Source organism: Pteropus alecto, unplaced genomic scaffold (assembly GCF_000325575.1).
Source record: "Pteropus alecto unplaced genomic scaffold, ASM32557v1 scaffold71, whole genome shotgun sequence".
NCBI lineage: Eukaryota > Metazoa > Chordata > Mammalia > Chiroptera > Pteropodidae > Pteropus > Pteropus alecto.
The window spans coordinates 18,222,314-18,235,236 of NW_006433024.1; the positions used below are offsets into that span (position 1 = coordinate 18,222,314).

Consider the following 12,923-nt stretch of genomic DNA (forward strand, 5'->3'; position numbering starts at 1 on the left):
CCGCCCCCCCCGACCGCACCTCGGCCCCCAGGGCTCATCCACTGTGAATGGGCTCATCTCTGAAGCCAAGACAGGAAGCCAGGCTGGGGCTCTGGACTGGGGAGGCATTAAGCTAAGTGGCTCCCTCTGAGCCTGCCAGCTGGACGAGGACATGGCTTCCTTCCCTGGTGCTTAGGAGGAAGACGCTGAGGCCCAGGATGACGTTTGCCCCAAGTCCCCCAAGAGAGATAAGTCCTGGCTGTAGCCGGGTCTAGCCCACTGAACCTTACAGTGGCCCCTTCCCACCATTTTTGTCTCTTTTCTTACCCGTCTGAATGCTCCTTGCCTCTGTCCTGTCTCCCTGCCTCTCTCTCGCTCCACTTCCCCAGTGTTGCCTCCACTGTCCTCCCCTCTCTTCTCTTCATCCCCTCCTCAACCCTCCCTTCCCCTCTCTGATGCTCAGACAAGCTTGAGGTCACAGTGCAGGTCAAAAGCTGGGCACACTTGGGCCCAGGTCTCCCGTGTCTCAGAACGGGGCAGATCCAAGGGCTTCTAACCTGGCCTGGACTCGCGTGATCCAAAATTCACCTAAAATTATGTGCGAAATATTATGTCAGGGCCTGCGTGTGTGTGCCTACACATGCGTGTTGTGTTTTATGTGTGTATGTGTATCTTGTGTACATGTGCATGTTTCTGGGGAGAGACATCACAGCTTCTGGAAGGTTTTCAAAAAGATTCACGACCTCAAAAAATAAGAAGAACCACTCGTCTTTCCACCTGGACCTGGCCGTGTGGCGCTTCCAGGATCTCACCCCTGATAGATGCTGGCGTCCTTAGGGAAGCCTGAGACCACTGCCTCAGCCTGCTGGGAGGGAGAGAAGACTTGTCTTGAGAAGGGCCGAGAGGGAGTAACTTTAGCTTCTTCAGAAACCCTGGCTCAGAGGCCTGCAGAAAATGGGGTCTGGGGATGGGGTTTAACTGAGTATCCATCCTCTCCCCGCCGCTCTGACGCCAAAGCCCACAGTGTCCCACTGACCCTTAGCCCAGGGACAGTGAGCCCAATGATCATGTAACCTGACGACCACATCACTTAATGATCAATTTTTCAAACACTTTCCTATGATCAAATGATTTTACAGCATTTTCACATACGATAGGGCAAATTTCAGCCTATCGTTGACCTTTCGTGGCAACCTTTCTTCCTGGGTGCTTCCTTCTGAGTAGTTTAAGGGATATTTTTTGGCCCATTTATTTGAGTCGAATTTTTAAAATATTTTATAACAAAGGCACGCTAAATTAGACAAGAGAACAGCAGAAAGAGATGAATGTATTTAAAAGAGATAAGTGAGCTGAATCGCCCATGAAGTATGTAAATTTAGTAAATATTTATTAGAAACGAGAACTGGAAGCAGATGCGCCTGTAGGCAGATGGGTTAGGAAAGTCTGGAAACGCTCACCAGTAGGCAGCACGGCAGTTTGCGCCTTTGCTTTAACTCTCCCATCCTATGCAAAGTGTTGGAAATTGATGCTCAGGAATTACTGACAAACATGTCTGTAGGCAAATGCAATGAGGTTAGATGAACCCAAACCTACCCTGGGAAAGGCCTCGATTAGGGGAAGCCCCAGGAGACATCTGGACAAGGTCAGGGGAAATGTGGCCAGGTCCGGGGAAATCCCCTCCGAATGACCAGTGGTGACCCTATTAAGCAGAAGGAAATCATTTCAGGCTGGAGACGGCGAGTTGGCAGACGTGTCATTGTTATGACGTTGGCACCACAGCCTGGCACTTTCCTTCAGGTGACTCACACTCACACATTCAAGTCACCCCTTGGTCCCCATGTTTGGGAAAACTCTGCTCCAGGAGGAAGAAACGGCAAGGAGGTTTGCAGACCCCCTTTCTCTGGGGAGGCCTGCTTTCCCCATCAATGAGTTACCAGGTTCATTCTTTAATTTCTCCTCATAAATCTTTTGCATTTCATCTCATGAATTTCATTTCTTGAATTATGAATCTCGACTCATTGTAAACTCCATGAGGGTGGGGAGGACCACATCTGCGGTATATTTGTTTGTTTGCCAGGACCTAGCACAGAGTAGGTGCTCAAAAGACAGACTTGGAATGAAGGAACAGAGAAGGTGGTATCAGAGGTATAGGTAAGAGCATAGGCTTTGGAGTCAGAAAAGCCTGGCTCTGATCTCTGTTACTTCTTGCCTGTGAGACTTGGGGCTGGTTACTTAACGTCTCTGAACCTCAAATTCCTCCTACATAAAATCAAGATAACGATGCCTCCTTTCCAGGCATAGTGTTGTGATCATGGTTCAGTGAGGAAATGTGCATCTTGCTTTGCTCTGTTCCTGGCACATGTAAGCACTTGATGAATGAGAAACTAAAGGGGCCAATGTTGAACCACAAGAGACCCTGCAGGCCATCTGAAGCCTTAAGACCTGGAGGCTCCTATGGGTTTTAGGATAACTTGGTGTTAAAAGGCCGTGTTCTAAAATCAGAGTTCCTGTGCTCATCGCAGGTGTACCGCTGACTTGCTGTGCCATGCTACCCCTTCAGAGTTCCAATTTCCCCACCAGTAAAGTGGGGGTGTTGATGATAACAGCAGCTGCTTCTCCAGGCTGCTGAGACGGTTCATTGAAACAATCCACGTATGAGCTACAGTACCTAGGTAGTGCCTATACATGTGGTACTACAGTAAGTGGTAGCTGTCATTATTTTTCCGGAGACCGCCCGCACTGGCCCTTGTCCTCAGGAAGGCCACACTTCCTCTTGGTTCAGAGCCACCATGTGGGCAGCTCTCATGTCGTGCCAGCCTGCACCATCTCAGTGAAGCCGTGCTGAGTCATCTTGGGTAACACACGCATGTTCCCAGAGTGACGAGCATGTGGAAGACACGAGGCTGGAGCTTAGATTCATCCATAGTTTATAACTGTCTAAGCCGCGATCCATAGCCAGAGCCAACTGAATCACGTCACCACGGATGGAGACTTTCTGAGGCCGCTCTGCCAGCCTGAGGACAGCCAGCAACTCTACCAAGAGGGCACAGGACAGGGTGGGGCTTCCGCAGAGGCCGTGAGAAACAGAACCGGATGACCATCCATCACCAGCCAAATGGAAGTGCCAGGAGCCCTGCCTGGGGCCTCCATCACTGTCGGGGAGATGAGAGGCCACAGAGGTGGGGAATGCACCCCTCAAATGCATCCTTCATTCCAAGGGCCAACCAGTGTATGAGAGAGGGTGTTGTGGGGGTGGCAGAATGGACTGCAGGTGTTGTGGCCAGGGCCACAAGAGGCCCTCTGTCACACTCCCCTCATATTGGGGAACCCTGCCCACCCTTGACCACGGCCCAAGGTCATCCCACACAGCTGACCCCTAGCAGGGCTACCACTGCCCTGTCTAAAGCAGACCCCCAGGGTCCAGCAGGGTTTCTGACAGCTCAGTCCTGGACCACGCTCCTCGGCGGAGACAAGGGTAGCTTGGCACTCTGAAAGGAGCTGGGTTGAGGCAAAAAGATCTGCTCTGAAATCTTGGAGATGCCCACTTTGGAGCGGCCATTCCCTTCCCCGGCTTGTTTCCTCCTGGGAAACAAGGGTGTGGAAATGGAGGCTCTAAACAGAAAAGAGACGTGGGACAGGCATCGGGCTCCTCGCGGCCAGAGCCCAAGCTGGAGGCAGCTGGAACCTGGCAAGATCCTCGTGGCCAAAGATGACAATTAGGCATGAGAAGTGACAGATCCACATGTTGCACTGGCTGATCTGTTTAAGCCAGGGGTTCTCCATGGGTTAGGGGATTTAAAACGAAACAACAAAACCATATGACATCTAGGAGATGTTTCATGTCTGTGTCCTGGGCAGATCAACTCGAATCCATCCCAATGGTCTCCCCCAAAGTGGTCTGCAGCCTAAGAGGTTTGAAGGAGCCTCGAGATCTCTATGGGGAGCTGCTGTTCAAGCTGAAAAGTCAGGGAGGAAACATGACTGGGGCCTCCCAGGAGGAGAATAAAGTGACAGAAACCTTCTTCTGACAGAAAGAGAAACCAAGGGCGTCATCGGCGGCCCTTGAGAATGGCTGTGAGGAAACCAGCACAGAATGTGTCACCGGAGCCAGGCTCTGGGGGCTCAGGGAAGAGCCTGCACTCGAGCTGGCTTCTGTGCTCCTTCTGTACTTATAAAAGCCTCGATGACAAGCTGCGCTCAGCCTTTTTAATGGCATACAGAACACTTTCACATCCATTACTTCATTATTCTCCACCGTGACCCCAGTAGCAAGGGTTACATTCTCACTTGACTGACAAGGAAACTGAAGCTGGAAGGGGTTTGAGTGATTGTCCCAAGTCACACAAAGCAAGGCAAGGAGGGCTGGCATGTCCCGACACTGAGCTCAGGACCCTTCACCTCCTTCCAGCCAGGCACACCCAGTGCTCTGGGGACTGTGACCCAAGGGAGCAGGTCTTAGGACAGCTGGCTGAGGAGGCTGGGAGGGTGTGTGGGAACCTATCTCCATGTACACTGGGGATTCAGTCCTCTGCTGGTGGTCTCAGGTGGGGTGAAAACTCTGGAATTGTCACAGAGTTTACATGCCGAGGGCACTAGTAATACCAAGCAATGAAGGCATCGCCATTTCCTCTTTAATCTAACAGCTTTCAGCCCCAAACCCATGACGACCAGGGCCTGACATGTAGCAGACAGCAAGGTCGTGATGCTGAGTCAGTCATTCATAGATTCATCCATTCACCTGATAGCCACGAACCGACACTCGTGCCGTCTGGGCATTGGGAATAGCATACTCGGTTACAGCCTCTATGCTTACGTGAGGGGTGCACTGGGGACATGGCAGCTACGATGAGGACGTCTCTGTGTGGTCCTGTGATGTGGGGAAGCCCAGAAAGACTTCTCGCAGGGAGGGCAGCCGAGGCTAAACCCACTCTAGAAAATGAGGAGCTGGTGGGTGAAGAAAGAAGGGACCTTCTCAGCAGAGGGAGCACAGCATGTAAGGGCCCGAGATGAGAGGCATCATGGTTTATTTGGGGAGCTTCAAGAAATGCAATGAGTGGAGCAGAGGGGCCTGTTAGATTTCAATCTCCTGGTCCCTGGGTTTCCACATTTTGACAGACACACCATCTCCCCTCCATTCCTTCTCCTTTACTACAGCTGAAGATCAGCTTTGCCTCCCCACTTCCGGCGGGAATGAGAGGCAGCGGCAGGGAGAGGGGGCCCTCAGGCTGGCCGGGTGGGGAAAGCCAGCCAGGGGTCCCCAGGGAAATCAGGGTTCCCACAGCTTGGACAATCCACCGAGAGGGAGCCCAAACATGTTTCAACATCTGTCTCTTCCCAGGGCTGCCAGGTAGGGTAGTTCAGACTGATTACCGAGCAAGAGCCTTGTAAAGGGGGGCCATTTGTACGGAAGATGTATGTTTGCTTTGTCCATATTTGTATTGCAAGATTGTTGACTCCCAAGATGGATTGTTGGTGTGTTTATTATGAAAAATGTCTGGCTTCGGGCAGTGACGTTCCTTAGTCTTACAAAATCAGCGCATTGCGTCCGTTGCGTAACAGATGGAAGGGCGCTTCAGTGAGTGATGCCCTTGTCCCGCCCGCCCTCGAGACGCTCACGCGGCCTCTTCTCTTTGCAGTTCTTCCTGTTCATCCTGATCATCTTCTTGGCAGAGCTCTCAGCGGCCATCCTGGCCTTTATCTTTAGAGAAAATGTACGTACTGGGCCCCCCGCACCCTGGCCCCTGCAACCAGCCAGGGCTCAGTGGCCATCAAGGCCAGCCTGTCCCCTCCTCAGTAGAGTCGGGAGGCTCTCATCAAGCACTTCCAGCCCAAATTCTGACCCAGCACCCCAACAGGCCCCACAGCCCAGAGGGAGACCCTGGCAAGCCTCTTTCTGCTAAGGCTTTTCTAGAAGGTCTGAGTCAGGGGGACCCTTAAGGATCCCTGCTCTTCCAAAGCATCTGGTGCAACCCCACACCAGATTCTGGAATCTTCCATTCCATACCGTTCCCAGCAATGGTCCAGCAATAGTCATTTGACAGTTCAAGGATAGTCAGGGAGGCTGTGTGTCTCCCCTTCCTCCTCCCTGGACTAGGTGACATGCAGGAGACTAGGACAGAGCATGCTCGATGAGGCCCAGGCCAATATCCAATTTGGGCCACTTGCCCTGATGGGCCACCTTACTCCAGGGGCTCCAACCACCCTGGGCAGCAGCTCCCTTCCCCGAGTCTATAAGAGCCAGACACCAACCAAAGGTGGCCTGGAAACAGAGGAGAGGAAAGAAGGGAGAGGGGGCAGGAGACGCAGGCTGGCCCTGGGGTCAGCCGCTGAGCTGTTGGCACGGAGGGGAGGAGCAGGCAGTAAGTAGCCTATGAGCAGACATCGGTGCCCCGATGGTGCCCCTCTGGAGGTACCACCCAGGGCCCGGCCCTTTCACCGCAGCAGGAAGCAAGGTGGTTAGACCGTGAGAATATTTTGAGGGTAGAACCCGTGGATGTGCAAAGACTCCCTGCTCCACGCGTGGCTTCTTCGGGGCCTGGGACTCAGGGCGCCTGCTTGGCTCTGTCTGAGGGACGGGTCAGGGTGGAGGGCGTGGCGGGAGGGGAAGTGCCCCATCCTGGGCAAGCCCTCCCTCTGAGAAGTGTTGCAGGGGCGAGTGAGGTTCCGTGCGCCCCGGCCTCGGGGCTGTCGAGGGGTTGTGTAGACTTCATGTAGGTGATCCCACCATGCAGGGAGGCCACAGGCCTTGGGGTGGGCTTAAGGGACCCACCCCAAGTTGGCAGCTTAGGAGAATGCCAGGAGCCTGGCACCAGGGCCCTGAGGCCTTCCCTTCCCTCCCCCGAAGCAGATAGATGCAGAGGCCATGGAGGGGTGGGGGCAGCGTCAAGCTGCTGGGCGCGGGTCTCAGCCACCCTCTTCCTTTGCCTCCAGCTCACCCGTGAATTCTTCACCAAGGAGCTCACCAAGCACTACCAGGGCAACAACGACACGGATGTCTTCTCTGCCACCTGGAACTCAGTCATGATCACAGTGAGTGACATAGCCCCCAAACCTGGACTGTGAGCTTTCAGAGCCACGACGCCCAGCATAGCAAAAGTCTGGCCTCCAGAGTCCCCTCTGCTCATGTGCCTGTGGGCAGACATCAATAATCAACCAGGGCACTGGCCACCAAGCCTCAGAATTGGCAGACATCAATAATCAACCAGGGCACTGGCCACCAAGCCTCAGAATCGCATCCACACGGCGTTGCTGGCAGCCACTGCCAGGCAAACGGTCCAAACTCAGGATGAAAGCTGTCTGATTCCTCAAGCAACTGTCATCGTCATTGATGACGGTAATCAAAGGAACTGTTTATTGCATGCTAAGTGCCTGGTGAGGTAGGAATCTCTACCTCCACCACCAGTTTAAGGTTAAAGTCACTGGAGGCTCAGAGAAGCTGAGTGACTTTCCCGGGGTCACACAGGCAGAGAGGGTGGAGCCAGCCCACGCCTGGGTGTCCACTCCACCCCACCCCGCTGCCTCACTGTGGCCTCTACACAGGCCATCCGTACTTCCGCCCCTGGGGCCAGCTCTGTCCCCCAGACTCTTGGCTTTGTTTTCCTCCTAGTTTGGTTGCTGCGGGGTCAACGGGCCTGAAGACTTCAAGTTCGCATCAGTTTTTCGACTCCTGACTTTGGATAGTGAAGAGGTGCCAGAGGCCTGCTGCCGAAGAGAACCCCAGACTCGGGACGGGGTCCTGCTGAGCAGGGAGGAATGCCTCCTGGGAAGGGACCTGTTCCTGAACAAGCAGGTACCAGGCCCTGCTGCCCCAAGCGGGGGGACATGGGTGGCCAGAGCTGGTTGGGGGGCAGTGTCAGCCCAAAGGGTCTGAAGGCACTCCTGATCCCATGGGTGTGTTGGCCATGACATGGGACTGAGTGGGGGCTGATGAAGCTCCATCCAGGCCCTCGAGCTTCCACCACAGTGCAGGAAGGATGAGGGTGGCAGAAGGCACAGGCCAGGGGACTGGGCGTTTTGGCTGGGGCTAAAAGGTCAGTAGGAGTTTTCCAGTGTTCCAGGCCGAACGCTCCTTGCAATTCCAATAATGCAGGTCGGGAGCCAGAACCAGAGTCACATGGTGGGGGCCCCTCCTCAGTCATGCCCTGTATTTGGGGGAAAGCTCACATTTGCCATGTGGGGGCACCTCCTGACTCCAAGGAAGCAAGGTTTCCCTGACCTGACCCTCCAAGGTCACAGAAGCTCCTAGACTTCCTTGCTTCTCTTGCAACCCGAGGACTTCATCTAAGTCTCTAAAAAACCCATTCCCTTCCTTACATATGCCACCTCTGGGGCACACAAGGGTCCCCAGTGACCAGCCCCCCATGCCTTGGGTGTGAGACCGGGCTAGGTGGGGGAGGGGGGAGAGCGAAGGTGGACTGAGCCCCTGCACCCCTCACTTAATAGGCCTTTAATGAGGATCGCATTGGAGAGATCCAGATGCAGGGGACCCCTCAGGGGACAGGAGACAAGGCCCTGTTCCTGTGGGGCTCGCAGTCTAGTTAGAAAAAGTAGATGATAAACAAGCAGCAAACGAACAAAAAGTCATCACTACACACGGCAATGATTACTGTGAAGAAAGAAATGCCAGATGAGGGGCTAAAAGGGACCAGGGCAGGGGCTCAAGGCAGGCCTCTTAAGAGTCTGGGGAAGAGGACAGTTGAGCTGAAGCCTGACCCTGGCCTAAGGCGAGGCTCTTTCTAGCCTCAGCTTTGCCCCATGAACTCGGCTTCTCCGCCCCTCATGGTCTTGCCCTCCAGTGCTGGGGGGAGGAGACACAAAGAAATGAGGGCCCTGGGATCAGGCCACCCCAGGGGCCGGAGGTCTCTGCTCTCAGGAGAGGCTGCCGGACATGGCAGAAGGGGTGTGGTGCCAGACTGACATGTCGGGCTGCTGTGTCACCTTGGCCAGGACACACTCTCTTGACCTCAGATTCCCTGAACAGTGGCAGAGACTTCTGCCTGTCTCCAAACTCTATTCACCCCTTCTCCCCTGGAAAAAGGGGCTCTATAAGACCCCATGGCCACCAGATAAAGGCTGTCCTTTCCTGCAGCTAGGCCATGTGACCATGTTCTAGCCAAAGGGAGGTGAGCAGACATGATTTGTGCAACGGAGTGACATCCTTAAGAGAAAGTGCTATGCCCACCCCTCCTCTTTACCCCCTGGCTGGGATGCAGCTGTGATGACAGCCACCTCAGACCTTGCAGAGGAGGGTGGCCCCGTAGGCTGTCAGAGCATCAAGAGAGATGGAGCCTGGGCCACTGACAACTCCAGAAAGCAGAGTGGCCACCACGGCTTAGAATTTGATATGAAAGACAAATGAACTTCTAACTTGTTTCAAGGAACTACTGTTAGGAATGCCCAGTGCCTATAGCCAAACCTGTGTCCTGAGGCCACTTGGGAATTGTCCCAGGAAGCTGCTTGTGGGCCCTGGTCCTTCAGGGCTTTTCCTGCCCTGCCATCCTTCTCATTTCTGATTCATCCTCTGTGACAATGCCTCCTTCCATCTTCTGGGCATGGCCTTGATGTAGGAGCTCATGGGAGAGGTCCCTGGGCAGCTACATTAGTTCTTTACGATGATTCTTCCTCTGACCTCAGGGGTGTTACCGAGGTTGACTTCTGGGATTCCATTTCTGAGACACTCACATCCCTCCTAAGCATTCTTCACTTTTAAAAGCCTCTGCTAAGGAACTACCTGTGTTCTTCCAAAGCCCTCTTCCCTAAAGCCCAGGATGCATTTCCAATTTGGCTTTATATCTCCGTCACTGTCTTGAATCAGTGAGCAACACATTTGATTGCGAGTTACTGACTCAAAGGGCTTAAGCAAATAGCCCTGTGTTCCACACATGGCAAGAACTCTGGAAGATGGTGGCTTCTCCCATTGTATCAGCTGCTCTGTCATGTCAGTCAAGACCTGGTCTCTGTGATCTCTGTGGCATTTCATTGTGCTTACCGCTTCATGGTGGTAAAATAGCTGCCATAGCTCCAGACATCCCACCCATGTTCAAGGCAGGGGGAAGAGCACAAGCCTCTTTCCCAGGAACCCCCGACAGACTTCTGCTTAGGTCTCACTGGCTAGGACTTGGTCACATGGCCACCGGGAGTCAAGACAGAGGACACTTGTCTATGGTATTGAGTTAGTCCGCCAACCCTGTTTACCATTGAACTCTAATGAAGAGAAATGAGGAAATCTCAAAAAAAAAAAATGGTAACCCATGATGAATACTTGGGCTTACCCATTGATATGACTCAAACCCACATGGCAGCCACCCCAGGCAAGTCAGGCAAGACAGTCACCCTGGCATATGCAAAGTCAGGGATGTGTTTTCTGCTGGACATAAATCAAGGGGTCTCCCAGTAGAGGGCGACCTTGCTAGACCTTGCCTCTAGGCCAGCAGGGGGCCACTAATAGGAAACCATCCATATCCCCCATCTGTCTGGGTGACCCTAAGTCTTCTCTCCTTACGGCATCACCGTTTCTCTGCTCTATCCCCACTGTTCCCCATCTGCTTCCTGCTGGGTTAGGAGTGTGTGTGCTGCTGTGACTCTCCTTGAAACAAAGTGCTACACTCTCATCTTTCTGGAAAAAGTAACAAGCAATTCATCTAGAGAGTGAGAGCGGCATATGCAAAGGCCCTGGGAAGGGAGGGAGCCTGGTATATTCCAGGAACCAAGAGAAGGCCAGTAGGGCTGGAGCACAGTGAGTGAGGGCATCAGCAGGGCCCGACCATGCTGGGCAACAGGTCCGCGAGGATGCTGGAAGGGCAATAGAAACCATCCTAGTTCTGCGTGGGGAGTGGGGGGTGGGGTACATGGCCGTGTTGATGTTCTGGCTGTTCTGTGGCCAGGGATTAGAGGTGGACAGCCTGAGCGGACAGGAGGGATTTTTACTCGGTCCCAATGAGAAGCGACAGTAGGTTAGACCAGGGTGATGGCAGTGGAGACACAGAGAGGTGTATAGATGTGAGAAATTATTCAGGAGGTAAAAGCTACCATCTGTGGCAGTAGGTCGACTGTGGAGAAGGGAGGGTGAGGAGGTGTTGAGGGCGACTCCACAGGCTCCGGCTTGGGGGAAGGTCTCGAGTTCTGATTCTGGACATGTTGAGTCCTTGGGACATCCCAGCAGAGGTGCCCAGTGGGCAACTGGGCATATGGGGCTGGAGCTCAGGGGAAGGTCCATGCCGTAGGCACAAACGTGGGTGTTCTCTGTAGCGTCACCTCTTGCCTAGCTGCTTTTGGTCAGATGAGGTTAGAGGGGCAACTGTGGTCCGGAGCCAGGGTGGGGGTGGGGTGATACTCCCGCCCTGCAGAGAGGGAGCACGGGAGAATGGGGAGCTGGCGACAGCAGCATGGTTAGGGCACTAGCAGTCTGTGGTGAGGCTGGGAGAGATGGCGCCCCGCGGGGCTGGGTGAGGGGAGGAAGCCATCATGACAGGGAGGAAGATGTGACATCCGAGGGTGTCGACAGGAGCTTGGGCCCTGAGCCAGAGGCCTGGCCTGGATGAGCGAGAACCGAGCCTCCCTGATGCCCAGCTCCCTTCCCCTAGAGCAGAGGGAAGAGCAGGGGGACCTTGGACTCCCCGTGCAAACCCTGCTTCCTTTCCTCCCCGTGTGTGGCCTTGAGCAAGTGGTCCAGCTGCTCCTGCCCTCCTTTCCTCACATACAGGATGCAGGGAGAGCCCTCTTCCCCAAGGGGCTGTGATGAGGACTAAGTGAGAACAAGCCCATGAGGCCCCAGCAGAGTTCCCGACAGGGTAGACACTTACAACATGTTGGTAGCATCGTCCCATCCATCCCCCCTGCCCTCCCTGCTCACTCCGAGGGTGTCTCAGTATCCGGGGCCTCCACTGGCCAGCCCAGTCTGCTTGGCCCAGTCCAGGGACCCAAAGGGTCTTTGGCGCCAGAGCCAGATGGAAGGGAGATGAGCGGTTTAGACCTCAGGCCCTGTGCACAGCAGAGGGGCGCGGGGATGTCCTCCCTCTGCTGGACAAGGCCCCACTCGGAGGAGGCATGTCAAAGTCAACTTCAAGCTCAGAAAGGGCTTTGCCATGTATCCTGTCCCCTCTCCTTGTGGAACAGGGGTGTGTGCGTAGAGAGAGGATGGTCTGGCAGTGACACCTGGAGGCATAGCGGGTAAACCCACACACACACTCTGCGCTCACTGTCCACCAGCCAGGACGTGCTGAGAGGGGCATCGAGAGAGGGAGGACGGTCCTACAGGGACTGAGGCTTTGCTCTGTGCCAAGGCTGTTGCCCGAGCTTTGAGGGCACATGCCAGTTCCCGGCTTCACACCCCTGTCCTGATGCGGGCCTCCAGCCCGTGACCCCAGACTATCCTTCCGGCTTCACCTCTGATCCTTCCCCCCAGGGCTGTTACACAGTGATCCTCAATGCCTTCGAAACCTACGTCTACCTGGCCGGAGCCCTCGCCATCGGGGTGCTGGCCATCGAGGTAAGTGAAGGCCCCACTTCTGTGGCTCCCCAGAAGCAAGGCACACACGGGGCCTGGGGAAGATCCCCCATGGCCTGCAATCCCCAGCCCATCTCCGTCTCCACGTCCTTACCCCAGGACCCATGGGTCCTCCACTATGGGGACTGTGGGTAGTAAGCCCTGCCATGTCTGTCTGCTGCCTGTGTGTCATCATTGGACTCTGGACACGTCTGAGCAAGTTCTCTGGGTTGTGGGGACAGGCAGGACCTGAGAGTCACTCCCCCATCTTCCTGCCACCTCCCATCTCCATTCCTCTCCCACCAAACCCCCAAATCAGCCCCCCAAACCCACCCAAGGTCCAGAGTGAAGTCTCGACTGAAGGCTCTGCACAGCTGACTTGAGGGAGGGGCTGCTGTCTGTGCTCCTAGATCAGGCCCTTCCACTGCGGTGTGTTTAGGGCCGGTGCAGCCCTCTGAAC

General features: G+C 54.7%; 1 protein-coding gene across 1 annotated transcript in view; it reads left to right on the plus strand.

Annotated features, from left to right (window-relative positions):
* Window positions 1-12,923, plus strand: part of TSPAN18 (tetraspanin 18) — a 174,841-nt gene that overhangs the window by 159,113 nt on the left and 2,805 nt on the right. The window contains exons 7-10 of the mRNA XM_006908059.3: window positions 5,616-5,690; window positions 6,910-7,008; window positions 7,586-7,768; window positions 12,383-12,466. Of these exons, the coding sequence (XP_006908121.1) occupies window positions 5,616-5,690; window positions 6,910-7,008; window positions 7,586-7,768; window positions 12,383-12,466 (441 nt within the window). The remainder of the gene's footprint in view (window positions 1-5,615; window positions 5,691-6,909; window positions 7,009-7,585; window positions 7,769-12,382; window positions 12,467-12,923) is intronic.